General features: G+C 40.8%; 1 protein-coding gene across 2 annotated transcripts in view; it reads left to right on the top strand.

Annotated features, from left to right (window-relative positions):
- CFAP97D2 (CFAP97 domain containing 2) overlaps positions 1-20,485 on the top strand; it is a 35,309-nt gene extending 14,824 nt beyond the window's left edge. Inside the window, exons 4-6 of one of the 2 annotated variants that reach the window (XR_003519340.1) lie at positions 19,497-19,559; positions 20,069-20,241; positions 20,348-20,485. Coding sequence is in view for 1 of the 2 variants with exons in the window: in XM_027590939.2 (XP_027446740.1) it covers positions 19,497-19,559; positions 20,069-20,180 (175 nt within the window). In the remaining variant the exon portion in view is untranslated. Of the gene's footprint in view, positions 1-19,496; positions 19,560-20,068 lie in introns of both variants that reach the window. The other variant, XM_027590939.2, reaches the window with a different exon arrangement.
- Positions 20,486-23,047: the final 2,562 nt, after the last annotated feature.

Here is a 23,047-nt window from a genome sequence, read left to right as displayed (position 1 = left end):
TCCAGGATCATGACCTGAGCCGAAGGCAGTTGCCTAACCGACTGAGCCACCCAGGCGCCCTTCATTTTATTTTTTAATGGCTTTATTGAGATTATCATTGGCATATGGTAAACTATATATTTACAGTGTTCCATTTGGTAAGTTTGACATGCTTTACACCTGTGAGAATATCTCCACTATCAAGATAATAACTACATCCATCCCTCCCCAAGGTCTCCTGTTCCCATCAATAATTACCCCACCCCTCCTCTTTCCCATCCTACATGCATCCACAATCTGCTTTTGGTCCCTATGGATAAGCTTGCATTTTCTGAGTTTTGTGTGAGTAGATCCATGCAGTGTCTGCATTCTCCTGCCTTTCGCCCCACATAATGTCATGGCTGAGTGAGTCAATAGACCATTCCTTTTGGTGGCTGAGTAGTGCTCGCTGTACAGAGCTATCATGGTTTGTTTATCCATTTACCTATTGGTGAACATTTGGACTATTTCTAGTCTTCGGCTATTACAAATAAAGCTGCTATGAGTATTCATGTTTTAAAAAAATTAAAAAACCAGTATCTCTGCCCAAGACTGAAAACGCAATGATAAATGAAGAATCTCAAATATGAGTCACACAGAGAAGGTCTTCCAAGCGTGACAGCATAAGGAGGTCCCTGGACCCACTCCCCAGCAAAACTGATAAAAGGTATTTTTAAAATAACCATTTAAAGTTTATGGAAATGGTCCTAAGGGCAGACACCATATAAAGAAACATTTATCCAAGAAAAGCTGCTAAAATGTGGCAAGAACAGATAGGTTCCCTAGTACCTGAACTGGGACCCACTCCTCCCCCCCCTTCCCAGCTCAGCAAGGCAGACTCTGTTCCAGATTCCCACAGCCAAGAACACAGGGCTCCCTCTCTCTCCTACTCCCAGCCGGAGAGCTTTCTTCCTGGAAAAGGCAGCACTTCGTCATTCATCATCCCATCCCCGGCCGCCCATTACTGAAACCAAGTCTCAGATGAGTATGGCGCAGAGGTGGGGGCTCCTTTCTGCCCAGCTCCCACTCGAGAATGGAGGCTCCATCTCAAGTGTGGTGCTGCTGAGAATACTGGGGCCTGATCCCCTTGGCCTTGTTCATTTAGTGTAGTGATTCGAAGCCATGAAGGTTTATGTGTCCTCCCCTACTACAATGGAAGAGCATGCGGTATCACACAGAGAGAAGCTTGGCATTGTCCCCACTCTGAGCTCCAGAGCTCTGAGATTCTGCCCGGGGGATACGCATACCATAAAACAAATGGCTGCTGATGTCCCCTCAAAGTAACTGACTTCATTTGCAGCAGAGTGTAGGCAAGTTCCAAACTTCATTGGACAGGAAATAAAAGACATCCACATTGGGGAGGAAAACATAAAGCTGTCTCTATTCACAGCTGATACGATCTTGCATACAGAAAATCCTAAGGAAACCACTAAAAAAAAGTATTAGAACTAATAGACAAGTTCAACAAGGCAGCAAGATACAAGATTAATATACAAAAGTCCATTATATTTTTATAAACTTGCAATTAACAATCTGAAAATGAAATTAAGAAAATTATTCCATTCACAAAAGCATCAAAAAGAACAAAATACTTGGGAATAATTTAATAAAGGAAGTGCAAAACTTATATTTTGAAAACTACAAAACATTGTTGAAAGTAATTAAAGAATATCTAAATAAATGGGAAAAAAAATCCCATGTTCATAAATCAGAAGACTTCATATTGTTAAGATGGTAGTACTCCCCAAACTGATTTCAGATTCAGTGCAATCCCTACCAGAATCCCAGCCGACTTCTTTGTAGAAACTGACAAGCGGATATGAAAATTTTTTGGAACTGCAAGGGACATCAAATTGTCAAAACAATTCTAAAAAGAACAAAGTAGGACTCGTGTCCTGATTCCAAAACTTTCTGTAAAGCAATGGTGATCAAGGCAATGTGGTACCAACATAAGGGCAGGTATAGATCAATGGAATAGAATTGAGAGTCCAGAAATAAACCCATGTGTCTATACCAATTTATTTTCAATAAAGGTGCCAGGACCATTCGATAGGGAAAGAATAGTCTTTTCAACAAATGGTGCTTGAACAACTCTTTATTCATATGCAAAAGAATAAATTTGGACTCTTCACACCATATACAAGAATTAACTCAAAATGGATCAGACCAAAATATAAAAGCTGAGACTATAAAAATTCACATAAGAAAACATAGCGGTGAATCTTCTTGACCTCATATTTGGCTATAGTAGTAGATATGACACCAAAAGCATGAACAAAAAAGAGAAAATAGTAACTTGGATAAGTTAGGCTTAGTCAAAATTAAAACTTTTTTTCTTTATTAAGAACTTTTGTGCTTCAAAGAACAGTATCAAGAAGGTGAAAAGGGATGTGAGGGCAATCTGGCTGCGACATCTGTCACCCCATTGATCGCCAGGGTTGATTCGGCTGATCTGGCTCGCTAGGCGGGTGTCCCCTTCCTCCCTCACCGCTCCATGTGCGTCCCTCCCGAAGCTGCGCGCTCAGTCGAAGAGGACGACCTTCCCCGATAGAGGAGAGGACCGTTCTTCGGTCAAGGGTATACGAGTAGCTGCGCTCCCCTGCTAGAACCTCCAAACAAGCTCTCAAGAAGGTGAAAAGACAGCCCACAGAATGGGAGAAACTATTTGTAAGTCATATATCTGATAAGGGACTTGCATGAAGAATATATGAAAAATTCTTACAGTCAAATAACAAAAAGAAAAATGACCCAATTAAAAGATAGGCAAAGGACCTGAATAAATATTTCTCCAAGGAAGATCTATAAAAAGCCAATAAGCACATGAAAAAAAATGCTCAACATCATTAGTCATCATGAAAAGGCAAGTCATAGCCACAATGTGATACCACATTATTCCCACAAGAATAAAAGGCAGATAATAACAAATGTTGGTGAGGATATGGAAAAATTGGAGCCCTCATCCACTGCTGGTGGGAATGTAAAATGGCGCAGCCACTGTGGAAAACAGTCTGACAGTTTTTCAAATATTTAAACATAGTGTTACCATATGATTCAGTAATTCTACTCCTGGATACATACACAAGAGAAATGAAAACATGTCCACAAGTAAAACTTGTATATGAATATTCACAGCAGTATTATTCATAATAGCCAAAAATGTAGAAACAATCCACATGTTCATCAACTGAAAAATGAATAAACAAAATTTGGTATACCCATAACATGGAATATTATTCAGCCATTAAAAGGAATGAGGTACTGGGGCACCTGGGTTGCTCAGTCGGTTAAGTGTCTGTCTTCAGCTCAGGTCATGATCCCAGGGTCCTGGGATCGAGCCCCACATTGGGCTCCCTGCTCCGCTGGGAGTCTGCTTCTCCCTCTCCCTCAGCCCCTCCCCTCCACTTGTGCTCTCTCTCTCTCAAATAAATAAAATCTTTTAAAAAATAAATAATAAAATAAAAGGAGTGAAGCACTGAAAATACTACAACATGGATGAACCTTGAAAACATTATGCTAAGAGAAAGAAGCCAGTCCCAAAGACCATATGTTATATGGTTCCACTTATATGAAATGTCCAGGATAGGTAATTTCACAGAAATAGAAAGTAGATTAGTGGTCGCTTAAGGTTGGGGGCATGGAGGGATAGTGAGTTGATAGTTAAAGGGTACAAGGTTTCTGGGGTTCCTGAGTGGCTCAGTTGGTTAAGCAACTGACTCAATTTCAGCTCAGGTCATGATCTCAGGGTCGTGGATTCAAGCCCCGTGTCAGGCTTTGCTCAGCGGGGAGTCTGCTTGAGATTCTTTCTCTCTCTCACCCTCTACCCCTACCCTGGGCTCTCTCTGTCTCTCTAAAAATAAATAAATAAATCTTTTTTTAAGAAAAGGGTACAAGGTTTCTTTTTGAGGGTGATGAAAACGTTCTCATTGACTGTGCTGGTTGTTGCACATATCCAAGATACTTATATGAGATCAAGAAGGAGTTTTCATCTTAAAAGAACAGGCCTTACAATGCTAAATAAAGTTCATTGCTAAGAAGATGGTAGAGTAGGAAGCACCAGGAATCTATCTCTCCACCTGGACAATTGCACAAGCAAAAGCTGTGTGAAGTAACTGCTTTGGAACTCTGGAGTCTATAGAAAGCTGTAACTCTCAGGAGAAAGGCTTGGATGTAAAGTTGTGGTTAATTTCAGTCAATATCAGCTCTTAGCAAAGTAGCAGCTACCTATTGCCCACCTGCAGACTCACAGGTACTTGTGTTCCTAGAGCAGTTTGTGAGAGCCAAAGTAGGCCACAAAGGACTCCTACCTCCAAATATCATGTCTCTGCTGTGATCACGGATTACTGCTTCTGATCACAAATGTGCAGATGAAGAGGTGTTGCACCTCCCCTCTTTGTTGCAAGACCATCCTCCTCCTGCTGAAGTGACTTCCAGGGAATTTAAAGGACCAGGGTCCTTTCTCTATCCACTCCTTCTCATTTCCACACTGCCCCCCCGCCTTTTTTTCCCTTTTGGGAGTCAGATATTAAAGAATGCCCAGAAAAAGGTTCAGAAAAGAAATAAGAAGACATTAAGTTTACACCTCAGGCTGATCCTCAGCACAGAGACAGCCTATGACAATAAACACACAAAAATAAATTAATTAATTAATTATAATTTTTAAAATCAGCTAGCCCTGAGGAAGGGAGAGAATCTTATTTCCAGAGCTACCACATTACTGAGTCAAATGTCCAGTTTTCAACCAAGGCATGCAAAGAAACAGGAAAGTAATGCCCATTTAAAGGGGAAAAATCCATCAACAGAAACTGTCCCTGAAAATGACCTGATGTCAAATATACAAGACAAAAACTTTAAAACAGTGGTTTTAGATGCTCAAAGAACTGAAGGAAGATGTGGAGAAAGTCAAGAAAATTATGTGTGAACAAAATAGAAATATCAAAAGGAGATATAAAACCTAAAAAGAAACCAGAACAAACTCTGAAGCTGAAAAAGTACAAAACTGAAATGCAAAATTTACTGGAGGGATTCAAAGGAAGATTTAAGCAGGCAACAGAAAGAATCAGTGAACTTGAAGATAAGCAATGGAAATTATCCAGGCTGAGGAACAGAAATAAAAAAGAATGAAGAAAAGCAGGCAGAACCTAAAGGACCTGTGGGACAGCATTAGCTGGATCAACATATGTATTGTAGGAGTTCCAGAAGGAGAAGAGAGAGAGAAAGGGACAGAGAGAATATTTGAAGAAATAATGGCTAAGAACTTCCCGAATTCCATCCAAGATGTTCAATGAACTTCAAGTAAGATGAACTCAAGGAGACCCATGCCAAGACACATTATAATCATACTTTAGAAAGACAAGACAGAGAGAATCTTAAAAGCATCAAGAAAGAAGCAAATCATTACATACAAGGATCATCAATAAGAGAATTAGCCAATTTCTCATCAGAACATTCAGAGACCAGAAGGTGGTGGTCTGATATATTCTGAGAGCTAAAAGAAAAAAATGTCAATCAAGAATCCTGTATCCTGCCAATCTGTCCTTCAAAAGTGAGGTAGAAATCAAGACATTCCCAGATATATGAAGGCTGAGGGAGTTCATTACCACTAGACTTGACCCACAGGAAGTGCTCAAGGGAGTCCCTCAGGGTGAAATTACTAGTTGTGATACAGTAAATCAAAGCCATATGGAGAAGTAAAGATCTCAATAATGGTAAATACATGGGCAAATATCAAAGCTAGAATTATTGGAACTTTGGAATTCCAAATCTTATTTTATACATAATTTAAGAGATTAATTTACTTAAAAGATTTGTTATTTTATGTTTGGGGGCACATGATGTATGAAATATAATTTTATGACATCAATAACTAAAAAGAATGGGAACACAGCTGTAAAGGAACAGTTTTTATATGAAGTTAATCTGGTATAAATTCAATTTAGAGTGTTATAACTTTAGGATATTAAATGCAATCCTAGTGATAACCACAAGTAAAATAGCTATAGAATATATGCAAAAAGAAACAAAATAATTTAAATGTTTTACTACCAAAAAATCAACTAAGCACAAAAGAAGATAGTAATGTAGGAAAGGAATAACATAAAGCTATAAGGCATATGGAAAACAAATAGCAAAATACCAGAAGTTCCTCCTTATCAGTAATTACTTTAAATATAAATAGATAAACTCTCCAATCAGAAGACAGAGATTGGCATAATGCATAAAAAACACATGATCAAACTATATACTGTTTCCAAGAGACTCACTTCAGATCCAAATAGATTGAAAGTCAAAGGATGAAAAAAAATATCTCATGCAAATAGTAACCAAAAGAGAGCAGAAGTGGTTATTCTAAGGCCAAACAAAATATACTTTAGATAGAAAAATTTTACAAGTGACAAGAAGGATATGATATATTTAAAAAGGTTTAATACATCAAGAAGATAAAAAATTATAAACATTTGTGCACCTAAGTACAGACCACTAAAATATATGAAGCAAAATCTGACAGAATTGATGGGGAAATAGACAGTTCTACAATAGTAATGGGAGACTTCAATATCCATTTACAGCAATGGACAGAACAAACAGACAGAAAAAAGAAACAGAGGACTTAACACAACAAACCAACTGGATCTTACAGACATACACAGAACACTCTACCCAACAACAACAGTATACACATTCTTCTCAAGTGTATATGTAGCATTTTCCAGAATAGATCATATTTTAGGCCACAAAGTAAGTATCAGTAGATTTAAAGAGATAGATATCATACAAAGTACCCTCTCTGACCACTACAGGATGAAATTAGAAATCAGTACGAGAATGGAAAACTGTAAAATTCACAAAATTCTGGAAATTAAACAACACACTCTTAAACAACCAATAGATAAAAGAAGAAAATGTAAGGGAAATTACAAAATACTTAGAGACAAATGAAAATGAATGTACAACATACCAAAACTTATGGGATATGCAAGAAATTGGTGCTAAGGAGGGAGTTTATAGCTACAAACACATTTTTAAGAAAAGAAAGATCTCGGGGCGCCTGGGTGGCTCAGATGGTTAAGCATCTGCCTTCGGCTCAGGTCATGATCCCAGGGTCCTAGGGTCGAGCCCCACATCGGGCTCCTTGCTCAGTGGGAAGCCTGCTTCTCACTCTCCCACTCCCCTTGCTTGTGCTCTCTCGCTCTCTCTGGCAAATAAATAAATAAAATCTTTAAAAAATAAAAAAATAAAAAATAAATAAAATAAAAAAAGAAAGATCTCAAATCAATAACTTAATTTTACTACTTGAGGAACCAGGAAAAGAACAAACTGAATTCAAAGCCAGCAGAAGGAAGGAAATAATAAAGCATGCAGCAGAGAAAAATGAAATAAAGAGTAGAAAAAAAATAGACAATCAATGAAACTAAAAGTTGGTTTCCTCAAAAACACAAAAAATAATAAACCTTGAGGTAGATGCACTAAGGAAAAAAGAGAAAAGACTCAAATTACTAAAATAAGAAATGGTGGCACCTGGCTGGTTCAGTAGGTTAAGTGCCTGACATCGGCTCGGGTCATGATTTCAGGGTCCTGGGAAGGAGCCTATGCTGGGATCTGCACTCATCTTGGAGTCTGCTTGTCCCTCTGACCCTCCCCCGCTTGTGTGTATGTGTGTGTGCTCTCGCTCTCTCATTTTTTTTTTAAGATTTTATTTATTTATTTGACAGAGAGAGACACAAGCTGGGGGAGTGGGAGAGGGAGAAGCAGGCTCCTGGCTGAGCCGGGAGCCCGGTGCGGGGCTCGATCCCAGGACCCTGGGATCATGACCCGAACCAAAGGCAGATTCTTAACGACTGAGCCACCCAGGCGCACCCCTCTCTCTCCCTTTCAAACAAATAAATAAAATCTTAAAAAAAAAAAGATTACAGAAGAATACTATGAAAAATTATATGCCAACAAACTGGATGCATAGATGAAATGGACAAATTTATAGAACCATAAAACCTACCAATACTAAGTCATGAAAACAGAAAATCTGAATAGACATAATCTGCTTACTAATAGTAAGCAGATTGAATCAATAATCAAAAATCCCCCAACAAAAAAGCCCTGGACCCAATGGCTTCACTGGTGAATTCTACCAAATATTTAAAGAAAAACTAATACCAATGCTTGTCAAACTTTTCCAAAAAACTGAAGAAGAGGAAACACTTCCTAACTCATTCTGAGGGCAGCATTCCTGATACCTAAGCCAGACAAAGACTCCACAAGAAGAGACTGCATACCAATATCCCTTATGAACATTGATGCAAATATCCTCAACAAAATGCCAGTAAACCAATTAGCAGCGTATTAAAAGGATCATACATCATGACCAAGTGAGATTTATTCCTAGAATACAAGCATGGTTCAACATATGAAAATCAAATGATATAATACACCACATTAACAGAATGAAGGGGAAAAAAGATACGATTATCTCAATTGATGCAGAAAGAGCATTTGACAAAATTCAACATTTTTCATGATAAAAACACTCAACAAACAAGGACTAGAAGGGAACATACCTCCACATAATAAAAGCAATGTATGAAAACCTGCAATGGACATCATGAGGGTGAAAGACTGAGCTTTTCCTCTAAGATCAGAACAATCTAGGAATTCAGCTGAATAGGGATCAAACCATTCTGGACACCTATGAACTCAACAGGAGATCAAAGAGAATAGCAACAACTCTCTGAACAGAAAAGTGACCACTTACTGGAAAGTAGGAGGTGAGGAGAAGTGAATCCAAGGCGATATTCGGGAGGATAGACGGCAGGGAAGGGGGCCTCCGTCGGCCGCTTCTGGCAAGTGATAGAGCAGCGGAGCATAAAATCGGAACTTGTAGAAGCTGGCTCCGCTGAGGGACGTCACTCCAGTGGCTAAGCGGGGGGTGGAACCCTCGTGGGACAGTGTGGTCTCAGGACCCTCGGGGTCACAGAAAGACCGGGGATGCCTGAGCGCAGCAGAGCTCCCAGGTATTGGAGCAGGGAAGCCGGCTGCAGAGACGGAGCCGAGGCGCAGGTTCTCAGCTCGGGGTTGCCATAAACAGTGATCTGAGGCCCAGTCGGGCCACTGCTCCTCCAGCAGGGACCCAACAAGCAGCAGATCCGGGGAGACTCCCCTTTCTCCCCCGGGAGGAGCGGCACAGGAGCGCACCGCAGGGATCTGCTGGGTTTGGAGGCTCCACACGGGGTCAGGTGCCAGAGATAGCAACGCTCTGTCACAGGCCGGGTGAGCATGGAGTGCGGCCAGAGACCGGGGACACAGGAGTGACTGACTGCTTTTCTTTGGGGGTGCACAGAGGAGTGGGGCCCCAAGTTCTCGGCTCCTCCGGGCAGAGATTGGGAGGCTGCCATTTTCACTCTCATCCTCCAAAGCTGTATGGAAAGCTTGCAGGGAACAAAAGCTCCCAAGAGCAAACCCGAGCAGATTGCTTAGGCCAGACCGGCAAGGGCAGGGCAATTCCGCCTCCGGCAAAGACATTTGGGAACCACGGCAACAGGCCCCTCCCCCGGAAGATCAGCACGAACAGCCAGCCAAGACCAAGTTTACCGATCAAGGAGAACGGGAGAACTCCAGCGCTAGGGGAATACTGCCCATAGAATTCATGGCTTTTTTACCATGATTCATTAGTTTTTCAAAGTTAATTTTTTTAACTGGTTTTTTTTTTTGAATTTTTCTTTTTCCCTTTTTCAACCAACATCTTATCAATCCCTTTTTGAAAAAAAGAACATTTTTATTTTTCATTTTTAGAGTCATATTCTATCCCTTCATGGTAGATACCCTTATTTTTGGCATATATATATAAGTTGTTCTCTCTTTAAAATTTTGAGATACAGTTTCTTCTAACAGATCAAAATATACCCTAAATCACTAGTGTATGGCTTTGTTCTAGTCTCCTGCCTGATCACATTCTCTCCCTTTTTTTTAAATCTTCTTCTTTCTTTTTTCAAACAACTTCTTATCAATTCCTTTTATAAAATCTTTTATATTTTTCATCTTTACAGTCATCTTCCATCCCTTCATTGTATCAACCCTTATTTTGTACATATATAAGTCTTTCTTTCTTTAAAATTTTAGGAGGCACTTTCTTCTAACAGACCAAAATACACACAAAGTCTGGTGTGTGGCGCTGATCTATGCACTAGCCTGATCATATTTAATTATATTCTGGTTTTTTTTTTTTGTTTTGTTCTGTTTTTGTTTGTTTTTATGTTTTTCTTTTTTTCTTTCTTTTTTCTTCCCTTTCTTTTCCTCTGGTTTCAGGTCTTTTCTGATTTGTTTAGAGTATATTTGCTGGGGACATTGTTAACCTGTTAGCATTTTGTTCTCTCATTCATCTATTCTCCTCTGGACAAAATGACAAGACGAAAAAAATCACCTCAGCAAAAAGAACAAGAGGGAGTACCGTCAGCCAGGGACCTACTCAATATGGACATTAGTACGATGTCAGACCTAGAGTTCAGAATCATGATTTTAAAGATACTAGCTGGGCTTGAAAAAAGCATGGAAGTTATTAAAGAAACCCTTCCTGGAGAAATAAAAGAACTAAAATCTAACCAGATCAAAATCAAAAAGGCTATTAATGAAGTGCGATAAAAAATGGGGGCACTAACTGCTAGGATAAATGAGGCAGAAGAGAGAATCAGTGATATAGAAGACCAAATGATGGAAAATAAAGAAGCTGAGAAAAAGAGAGATAAACAACTACTGGATCACGAGGGCAGAATTCGAAAGATAAGCGATACGATAAGACGAAACAACATTAGAATAATTGGGATCCCAGAAGAAGAAGAAAGAGAGAGAGGGGCAGAATTTATATTGGAGCAAATTATAGCAGAGAACTTCCCTAATGTGGGGAAGGAAACAGGCATCAAAATCCAGGAGGCACAGAGAACCCCTCTCAAAATCAATAAAAATGGGTCAACACCCCAACATCTAATAGTAAAACTTACGAGTCTCAGAGACAAAGAGAAAATCTCGAAAGCAGCTCCGGAGAAGAGATATGTAACCTACAATGCTAGAAACATTAGATTGGCAACAGACCTATCCACAGAGACCTGGCAGGCCAGAAAGGACTGGCATGATATCTTCAGAGCACTAAACGAGAAAAATATGCAGCCAAGAATACTATATCCAGCTAGGCGGTCATTGAAAATTGAAGGAGCAATAAAAATCTTCCAGGACAAACAAAAACTAAAGGAATTTGCAAACACGAAACCAGCCCTCCGAGAAATATTGAAAGGGGTCCTCTAAGCAAAGAGAGAGCCTAAAAGCAGCATAGACCAGAAAGGAACACAGACAATATACAGTAACAGTCACCTTACAGGTAATACAATGGCACTAAATTCATATCTTTCAATAGTTACCCTGAATATAAATGGGCTAAATGCCCCAATCAAAAGACACAGGCTAACAGAATGGATTAAAAAACAAGACCCATCAATCTGCTGTCTGCAAGAGACTCATTTTAGACCCAAAGACACCCCCAGATTGAAAGTGAGGGGGTGGAAAACCATTTACCATGCTAATGGACACCAAAAGAAAGCTGGGGTGGCAATCCTTATATCAAACAAATTAGATTTTAAAGCAAAGACTGTAATAAGAGATGAGGAAGGACACTATATCCTACTTAAAGGGTCTATCCAACAAGAAGATCTAACAATTGTAAATATCTATGCCCCTAACATGGGAGCAGCCAATTATATAAGGCAATTAATAACAAAAGCAAAGAAACACATTGAAAACAATACAATAATAGTGGGGGACTTTAACACCCCCCTGACTGAAATGGGCAGATCATCTAAGCAAAAGATCAACAAGGAAATAAAGACTTTAAACGACACACTGGACCAAATGGACTTTACAGACATATTCAGAACATTCCATCCCAAAGCAACGGAATACACATTCTTCTCTAGTGCCCATGGAACATTCTCCAGAATAGATCACATCCTAGGTCACAAATCAGGTCTCAGCCGGTACCAAAAGATTGGGATTATTCCTTGCATATTTTCAGACCACAGTGCTTTGAAACTAGAACTCAATCACAAGAGGAAAGTCGGAAAGAACTCAAATACATGGAGGCTAAAGAGCATCCTACTAAAGAAAGAATGGGTCAACCAGGAAATTAAAGAAGAATTAAAAAAAATTCATGGAAACCAATGAATATGAAAACACAACTGTTCAAAATCTTTGGGATACAGCAAAGGCAGTCCTGAGAGGAAAGTATATAGCAATACAAGCCTTTCTCAAGAAACAAGAAAGGTCTCAAATACACAACCTAACCCTACATGAAAGTTAGGTGTAGGGTTAGGTTGTGTATTTGAGTTAGAGAAAAAACAGCAAATAAAGCCTAAACCAAGCAGGAGAAGAGAAATAATAAAGATCAGAGCAGAAATCAATGAAATAGAAACCAAAAGAACAGTAGAACAGAACAATAAAACTAGGAGCTTGTTCTTTGAAAGAATTAACAAGATTGATAAACCCCTGGCCAGACTTATCAAAAAGAAAAGAGAAATGACCCAAATCAACACAATCATGAATGAAAGAGGAGAGATCACAACCAACACCAAAGACATACAAACAATTATAAGAACATATTATGAGCAACTCTATGCCAGCAAGTTAGATAACCTGGAAGAAATGGAGGCATTCCTAGAGATATATCAACTACCAAAACTGAACCAGGAAGAAATAGAAAACCTGAACAGACCTATAACCACTAAGGAAATTGAAGCAGTCATCAAAAATCTCCCAACAAACAAAAACCCAGGGCCAGATGGCTTCCCAGGGGAATTCTACCAAACATTTAAAGAAGAATTAATACCTATTCTCCTGAAACTGTTCCAAAAAATAGAAATGGAAGGAAAACTTCCAAACTCATTTTATGAGGCCACCATTACCTTGATCCCCAAACCAGACAAAGACCCCAACAAAAAGGAGAATTACAGACCAATATCCGTGATGAACATGGATGCAAAAATTCTCACCAAAATACTAGCCAATAGGATCCAACAGTATATTAAAAGGATTATTCACCATGACCAAGTGGGATTTATCCCTGGGCTGCAAGGTTGGTTCAACATCGGCAAATCAATCAACGTGATACAATATATTAACAAAAGAAAGAACAAGAATCATATGATCCTCTCAATAGATGCAGAAAAAGCATTTGACAAAGTACAGCATCCTTTCTTCATCAAAACTCTTCAGAGTATAGGGATAGAAGGTACATACCTCAATATCATAAAAGCCATCTATGAAAAACCTACAGCCAATATCATTCTCAATGGGGAAAAGCTGAGAGCTTTCCCCCTAAGGTCAGGAACGCGGCAGGGATGTCCACTATCACCACTGCTATTCAACATAGTATTAGAAGTCCTAGACACAGCCATCAGACAACAAAAAGAAATCAAAGGCATCCAAATCGGCAAAGAGGAAGTCAAACTCTCACTCTGCAGATGATATGATACTTTATGTGGAAAACCCAAAAGACTCCACCCCAAAACTGCTAGAACTCATACAGAAATTCAGTCAAGTGGCAGGATATAAAATCAATGCACAGAAATCAGTGGCATTCCTATACACCAACAACAAGACAGAAGAGAGACAAATTAAGGAGTTGATCCCATTTACAATTGCGCCCAAAACCATAAGATACCTAGGAATAAATCTAACCAAAGAGGCAAAGGATCTGTACTCAGAAAACTATAAAATACTCATGAAAGAAATTGAGGAAGACACAAAGAAATGGAAAAACGTTCCATGCTCATGGATTGGAAGAACAAACATTGTGAAGATGTCAATGCTACCTAGAGCAATCCACATATTCAATGCAATTCCCATCAAAATACCATCCACTTTTTTCAAAGAAATGGAACAAATAATCCTAAAATTTGTATGGAACCAGAAAAGACCCCGAATAGCCAGAGGAATATTGAAAAAGAAAAGCAAAGCTGGCGGCATCACAGTTCCGGACTTCCAGCTCTATTACAAAGCTGTCGTCATCAAGACAGTATGGTACTGGCACAAAAACAGACACATAGATCAATGGAACAGAATAGAGAGCCCAGAAATGGACCCTCACCTCTATGGTCAACTAATCTTCGACAAAGCAGGAAAGAATGTCCAATGGAAAAGACAGTCTCTTCAACAAATGGTGTTGGGAAAATTGGACAGCCACATGCAGAAGAATGAAACTGGACCATTTCCTTACACCACACACAAAAATAGACTCCAAATGGTTGAAAGACCTAGATGTGAGACAGGAGTCCATCAAAATCCTAAAGGAGAACACAGGCAGCAACCTCTTCGACCTCGGCTGCAGCAACTTCTTCCTAGAAACATCGCCAAAGGCAAGGGAAGCCAGGGCAAAAATGAACTATTGGGATTTCATCAAGATAAAAAGCTTTTGCACAGCAAAAGAAACAGTCCACAAAACCAAAAGACAACCGACAGAATGGGAGAAAATATTTGCAAATGACATCTCAAATAAAGGGCTAGTATCCAAAATCTATAAAGAACTTATCAAACTCAACACCCAAAGAACAAATAATCCAATCAAGAAATGGGCAGAAGACATGAACAGACATTTTTCCAAAGAAGACATCCACATGGCCAACAGACACATGAAAAAGTGCTCAACATCGCTCGGAATCAGGGAAATCCAAATCAAAACCTCAATGAGATACCATCTCACACCAGTCAGAATGGCTAAAATTAACAAGTCAGGAAACGACAGATGTTGGCGGGGATGCGAGAAAGGGAAACCCTCCTACACTGTTGGTGGGAATGCAAGTTGGTGCAACCACTCTGGAAAACAGTATGGAGGTTCCTCAAACAGTTGAAAATAGAGCTACCATACGATCCAGCAACTGCACTACTGTGTATTTACCACAAAGATACAAATGTAGGGATCCGAAGGGGTATGTGCACCCCGATGTTTATAGCAGCAATGTCCACAATAGCCAAACTGTGGAAAGAGCCAAGATGTCCATCGACAGATGAATGGATAAAGAAGAAGTGGTATATATACACAACGGAATATTATGCAGCCATCAAAAGGAATGAGATCTTACCATTTGCAACAACGTGGATGGAACTGGAGGGTGTTATGCTGAGTGAAATAAGTCAATCAGAGAAAGACATGCATCATATGACCTCACTGATATGAAGAATTCTTAATCTCAGGAAACAAACTGAGGGTTGCTGGAGTGGTGGGGGGGTGGGAGGGATGGGGTGGCTGGGTGATAGACATCGGGGAGGGTATGTGCTATGGTGAGTGCTGTGAATTGTGCAAGACTGTTGAATCACCGTTCTGTACCTCTGAAACAAATAATGCAATATATGTTAAGAAAAAAAAAAGAAGAAGATAGCAGGAGGGGAAGAATGAAGGGGGGGAAATCGGAGGGGGAGACCAACCATGAGAGACGATGGACTCTGAAAAACAAACTGAGGTTTCTAGAGGGGAGGGGGGTGGGGGGATGGGTTAGCCTGGTGATGGGTATTAAAGAGGGCACGTTCTGCGTGGAGCACTGGGTGTTATGCACAAACAATGAATCATGGAACACTACATCCCAAACTAGTGATGTAATGTATGGTGATTTACATAACAATAAAAATTAAGAAAAAAAAGATCAGAACAATCTTGCTTTCAATACTTCTATTCAACATGGTATTGGGGGTTCTAGTCAGAACAATTAGTCAAGGAAAATAAGAGGCATCCAAATTGGAAAGGAAGAAGTAAAATGATCTTGGTCACAGATGATATGATCTTATATGTAGAAAATCTTTTTTTTTAAGATTTTATTTATTTATTTATTAGAGAGCGAGAGAGAGAAAAACAGCATGAGAGTGGAGAGGGTCAGAGGGAGAAGCAGGCTCCCCGCTGAGCTGGATGCGGAACTCGATCCCAGGACTCTGGGATCATGACCTGAGCCAAAGGCAGTTGCTTAACCAACTGAGCCACCCAGGCGCCCCATTATATGTAGAAAATCTTAATGATTACACACACACACACACACACACACACACACACACACACACACACACACACAAACTGTTAGAACTGATAAATGAATTCAGCAAAGTAGCAGGACACACTGTCAATACAAAAAAAATTAATTGCATTTCTTTTTTTTATAAAGATTTTATTTATTTATTTGACAGAGAGAGACACAGGAAGAGAGGGAACACAAGCCGGGGGAGCGGGAGAGGGAGAGGCAGGCTTCCTGCGGAGCAGGGAGCCCGATGCGGGGCTCGATTATGACCCGAGCTGAAGGCAGATACCTAACGACTGAGCCACTCAGGTGCCCCTCAATTGCATTTCTATACATGAACATTGAACACTCTGGAAAGGAGACTACAAAAATAATTGCATTTGTAATAGTCTCGAAAGGAATAGGGTACTTAGGAATTAACTTAACCCAGAAGGTGAGAGACTTGTATAATAAAAACTGTAAAACATTGCTGAAAGAGATTAAAGAAGACACAAATAAATGGAAACACACACCATGTTCACAGATTGGAAGACCTAATATTGTTAAAATATCAATACTACTCAAAGCGATCTACAGATTCAGTATATGACTATCAAAACCCCAGTGACATTTTTGCAGAAATAGAAAAACCCATCCTAAAATTATATGGAATTTCAAGGGACCCCAAACAGCCAAAACAAAATCTTGAAAAAGAAGAACCAACCAGAGGACTCACACTCACTGATTTCATAACTTACTACAGAGTTACAGTAATCAAAACATCGTGGTACTGGCATAAAGACAGATACGGACTAATGTAACTCCCCCTGCTTGTGTTCCTGCTCTCACTATCTCTCCCTGTCAAATGAATAAAATCTTTTTTTTAAAGATTTTATTTATTTATTTATTTATTTATTTATTTATTTATTTATTTATTGACAGAGACACAGTGAGAGCAGGAACACAAGCAGGGGGAGTGGGAGAGGGAGAGGCAGGCCTCCCGTCGAGCAGGGAGCCCGATGCGGGGCTCAATCCCAGGACCCTGGGACCACGCCTGAGCCGAAGGCAGACGCTTAACAACTGAGCCACCCAGGCACCCCAATAAATAGAATCTTTAAAAAAAAAAAAAGAATTGTTCCTCACATATAATCTTATATCCTGAATTTTTTCACCTAACATTAAATGAAAAGAATGTTTACACCTCATTAAAATGTTTTCTTGAACATCACTTGATGTGTTCATCGCCTGCTCCCAGAGCGCAGCCCCACCATCGAGGTCCTCCGTCCCCTAGCAGCTGGCCTGTAGGTGAGTGCAGAGTCCTCCCTGCTGTAAACAGTGCTGAAATGCACTTGACGCACCAGTACTCATGCAGACCTTTTCGAGTGCGGCGCTTTTTGTGTCGGATGCAATTGCTGGGATTTTTCACTGTTTCTGACCTGCAAAAGTGTCCGTTCTGTTTGATCGAATCTAGTGCAAGGCCCTCGTGCGTGGCTTTCCGCAGTGTGTGCGGTGGAATTCACTCCTCTCCAGTTGCAGTTCTTTCCACTGTCTCTCCTTTCTGATTGCTCTCTTCTACTCCTGTCTTGCCCTTGGGTCTCCCAAGCACCCATCAGTGCTGGGCCCCTCCGACCCCTACCCTCTCTCCACACCACTCCCTGGCTGCATGTTCCTTTACACATCCTGTCTTTAGCCCTGTTGCCCCCCGCCCACCATCAGCCTGATAGGTGATTCTTTTTTTTTAATTTAAATTCAATTAATTAACATATAATGTATTATCAGTTTCAGAGGTAGAGTTCAGTGATTCATCAGTCTTTTTTTTTTTTTGCACATATGTGATTGAATTTATTATAAGAACGGTAAGAGAAAATGGGATTGTAGAAAGAAAGGAGACAGCTGGATAGGGATTTTCATAGACAGAGACACAGCGAGAGAGGGAACACAAGCAGGGGAACTGGGTAAGGGAGAAGCAGGCTTCCTGCGGAGCAGGGAGCCCGATGCGGGGCTCGATCCCAGGACCCCGGGATCATGACCTGAGCCGAAGGCAGACGCTTAACGACTGAGCCACCCAGGCACCCCTGATTCATCAGTCTTATATCACACCCAGTGCTCATTGCATCACGGGCCCTCTTTCATGCCCATCCCTCAGTTACCCCCTCCCCCAGCCCCCTCCCCTCCAGCAACCCTCAGTCTGTTTCCTAGAGTTAAGAGTCTCTTACGGTTTGTCTCCCTCTCTGATTTTGTCTTGTTTTATTTTTTTCGTCTCTTCCCCTATGATCCTCTGTTTTGTTTCTTAAATTCCACATATCAGTGAGATCATATGATAATTGTCTTTCTCTGATTGACTTATTTCGCTTAGCATAATACCCTCTAGTTCCATCCATGTCATTGCAAATGGCAAGATCGCACTCTTTCTGATGGTTGAGTAATATTCCATTGTGTATATATACCACATCTTCTTTATCCATTCATCTGTTGATGGACATCTGGGCTCTTTCCACAGTTTCGCTATTGCGGACATTGCTGCTATGAACATTGCAGTGCAGGTGCCCCTTCGGATCACTCCATTTGTATCTTTGGGGTAAATACCCAGGAGTGCAATTGCTGGGTCATAGGGTAGCTCTATTTTCAACTTTCTGAGGACCCTCCATACTGTTTTCCAGAGTGGCTGCTCCAGTCTGCAGTCCCATCAGCAGTATAAGAGGGTTCCCCTTTCTCTACAACCTCAAGAACATCTGTTGTTTCCTGACTTGTTAATTTGAGCCATTCTGACAGGTGTGAGGTGTATCTCCTGGTGGTTTTGATCTGTATTTCTCTGATGCTGAGTGATGGTGAGCATTTTTTCATGTGTCTGTTGGCCATTTGTATTTAACAGGTGATTCTACCTCAGTGTCCCACCTAGTAAGACCTTGTGCTCAAGATCCACTACCCATTCTCTGTGACTCTGGGCAAGTTTTAACTTCAGTAAGGCTAACACTAGTGCAGTACCTAGCTCTAAGGATGAAGTGAGATAACCATAATTCACAGACAGACTCTAAGATACACACACCCCTTAATTAATGGCTCTGAAGTGGGAATGCATCTTACAGAGCATGGCATGGCATAGCTTTGCTGAAGGCAATTTTTCCTTCTTGGCGGCATATACAACAATGGACGGCAAGCTGTTACTAATGAAACACAGTGCATATAAATGTTCTGATGATGGTGAGTCTAATGCTCGACTGCTCACCCTATTTTGACACTCTCCCCACATCCACCCAGCCACCTGTGCCCCACCCTCCACCCCTGGTCCTCTCTTACAGCCCGTGGGAGTCAGATGCTCTTGCTTCTTCCCCTTCACAGCTCCCTCCTGTCCCCATGCGCCCTGCCACCCTGCCTCCAGCCTTCACATCCCTCACCTGAATCCCTGCAATGGGTTCCCACAATTCCCCCTCCACTCCCATTCTCTCATCTCTTCTCGCCTTTCCTCTACAGTGGTCGCTTTGAAATGTGGAAACGTGCCTCACAGCCATTCTGTGGCTCCCCGTTGCCTTCCAGGTAAGCCGGAACTCCGAGAGCTGTACCTGGCCCTGCAGAGTCCAACCTCTGCAAACCTCCTAGATGCACCTGCCCCCGGGGATGTCCTTCCTCTGCTTGCTTGCCCCCTCACACCGCTATCATTTCAGGGTTCTGTCCCAGCATCCCTTGCTACCTCTTGCCACTGCCCTCAGGAAGCCTGAGCGTCCCCACCCCTGTGCCCCCAGTGCACTGACTACTGTGCTGCATTTTCTCCTCTGCACCTTCACTGTGTCTGCACGCCCTCTTCCCTGCCTGGGCTGTGAGGTTGCTGCTCACCTCTGAAGCCCAGCACCTCCCAAACAGGGCACCTAGAGCAGGACAGGCTACCAAATGTTTGTCAAAGAAGTGAACCTGAGTAAACACTCCTTCTCTGGGACCCCTTCCTGCCCTGTGGGCACTCAGGCTCATTCTCGCCAATGCAGAAGGAGGGTTCTCACAGGCTTTAACTCTGTCAGTATTTCAAGAACTATCTGCACTGTTTTTTGGAGTGTAAACAAGGGGAAAAGAGAACAGGAACCCCGCAGAGTGCAAAGAGAAAACAAAACCATTCTGGAAAGGACCAGAAGCCCCGAGCTATCGTCACACAGAGCCCAGAGGTAGCAGGAGATCTGGACGCTGGCGCAGCGTGTCCTGGGAGACTGCAGACATGCACAGTGACAAGGTGCCTGTGGTTGCTTGTTCGTTTTAAATACACAGCTATTTGAAATTTCCATTTGCTTCATCAGATTGATCACTCATTTGGACTTACTGATTCTTTGTTGTTTTAGGGCATTTTATTCTATTATCTGCAAGCATTTGCCAAATGGTCGTATCCTAAAAATAGATGACACAGAGCAATCACTCAACTGATGAATTCATCCATTTCCTCACACAAAAAATTATAAGGAGATGAAAATGAACTCGACTGATTGATTATAGGTTGAGGGAGAGAGATTTGGTGAAAAATAATAACTTAGCAGAATAGTATGCATAAAATATCACTAGGAAATCATGTGACAATCTTGAATTAGCTGTAACCACTGTGTCCAGAGAGGCGAAGAAAATTAATAATTTGAAAAATTTGCCAGATAACTTAAAATCTAAACTCTCTCTCTTCATCTTATTCTTGTTGCTGGCAAAACCATAATTTTGAATGAAGAAAAATAAGATTTTAATTTCGTCATTAATTATCCTGCTTATTAATGTCCCAATAAATCAAATTAAAGACTTGTAAAATCTTCACTTATTCCCCACACCTGTGTATATAGCCACTGTGTTGTGGGACATTTCAGCAGATTGCTCTCCCTTGAAGTCTAGTTCATTGTAAGAAATTGCATAGGCACCAAAGTTTAAATAAACACCCTCAGCCCCAAACCCCTGCCCCTGAGCATGCCCCATGCCCCAGGCCCCACAGGCCCCCAGCCCAATCCCTTCCTTCAAGGGCCCTGTTCCTTTAAGTAGCTGCTGGCCCCACAGACATCTGCGTGGGCAATGGTAGGGATGTTGAGAAGCCCCAGCTTGCCTCCCTGCTTGCTTTAGACATTTCTTACAGAATCCTGAGGCACGGATGCATAACTAACAGTTTTCCAAAGATGCATAACTAATAATTACTAATTACTGAGGCATTCAGAAAATCAAATTTATTTTTCAATTTACATTGAAATCTCGAATATTTCATTTCAAATCTTTTTTTTTTTAAGATTTTATTTATTTGAGAGAGAGAGAGTGAGAGAGAGGGAACACAAGCAGGAGGGAGGTGTAGAGGGTGAAGCAGACTCCCTGCCGAGCAGGGAGCCCCATGTGGGACTCCATCCCAGGACCCTGAGATCTTGACCTGAGCCAAAGGCAGACACTTAACTGTCTGAGCCACGCAAGCGCCCCTCAAATCTTTATTTTTAATTACAAGACTAATGTTTGTTTATTGTGAAAAATCAAACATCAAACAGCAAAGTGTACAAGTAAACGGTGGGGATTCTCTTGGACTGAACTCCTCAGAAGTAAACTCTGTTAACTTGCTATGGAGCATTGACTTTTATTCATTATGTATATATATTTGTTTCTTTAAACAAAAATGGGATCATACTCTATTCAGTTTTCTGTAAATTGCTCATTTTATTCTATTATGTATCATGGAAATAGTTTCATGTCAGTACATGAAGATCTTCTTCATTCCTTCTCAGCAGTTGCGAAGTAACTTTTGTACAGATATGCCCTCATTCATTATTTCTGTATTAGTTCTGTAACTTATGTGCCTAAAAGTAAAATCGTTCAATCAAAAGGTATGCACATTTAATTTTTCGATACTAACAAACAGACCTCCAAAATGGTCTAGCAACTTGCACCTACTTTGTAGTGGCTTCAAAGCACCTGTTTACATCTTGACAATGCCCAGGATTATACATATTTCAGAATCTCCTTCCATCCAGCTTCTTCTATGAATTAACTGTCTGTTCGTTTTAAACTGGGTGTGTCCCTTCTAATTGTTAATATATAGTGACTGTTTATATATTATCACTATTTGCTTCTTTCTATTATCAATGTCGCAATTTTTTTTGCCACATTATTATCATTTCACCTAAGTTTATTTTACGGTAGCCAAATCAGCTGCTGTTTTCCTTTATGGGATCCGATTCTAGTGCCATACACAGAAAGGACTCTCTCAAGTTACGATTGGAAAAATATTCTCCTATATTTTCTCCTAATACAGTTTTCTTTCTTCACTTTAAATCCTTAATTAATTCAGAATTTAATAAATATGGAATTTTTGTATGTTGTATAAGTTAGAGATCAAAGTTCATTTTTTCCAAATTTATTGTAAGTTAAAAAAATCAGTTTGCAATATCAAAAATTTTCACACTGTTTCACACCAGCTACTGTGCGGAGGCTTCTTTCGTCTTCCCGCCGGTGAGCCGCGAATTTCCGCACCCTCACTGCAGGAGGGAGGGAGGGAGCACCCCCTCCCCGCGGCGGGAAGGCAGGTCTCAGCCCCGGTCTCTGCGTCCCGGGCCTTTTTCTCCCGCGCCTCGCGGCTCTCTGGCGCCGCTGCCTCTGCTGCCCTCCTGTGGTTGGTCTCTGCAGGCTCACTTGTCCGTTGACCTCGTTCTATGCCTAATTGTGCCGTTTTATTTCAGGTTTGGGTCCTCAAGCCGAGCGCTGTAATTTTGCTTTTTACCCTAGTCCCAGAAGCTTTTCCCCTCTGTTTTATCCATTTATGTTTATTGATGTAAGTATCCTGTTTGCTCTTGTTTCTGCTTTTTTCTTTGTTTTGTTTCCTTTCTTTTTCCTCCATTATATTGTTTTCTTTAACAAATGTCAAGAAAATGCTTGGAACCCATGTTTCAAATCCATCTTTCATTATTTACTTTGACTCTCTTGAAATTCCCCTTTTGCATAACAGGAAACAGATAAAGCCCAAGGGCAGAGGGAGATGTTGAGATAAAGTAAAACAAAGGGAGGGAAAACAGAAGCTCCTAGAAATAGGGTTTCCT

Source organism: Zalophus californianus, chromosome 3 (assembly GCF_009762305.2).
Source record: "Zalophus californianus isolate mZalCal1 chromosome 3, mZalCal1.pri.v2, whole genome shotgun sequence".
Classification (NCBI taxonomy): domain Eukaryota; kingdom Metazoa; phylum Chordata; class Mammalia; order Carnivora; family Otariidae; genus Zalophus; species Zalophus californianus.
This window is presented reverse-complemented; position numbering and strand designations above follow the sequence as displayed.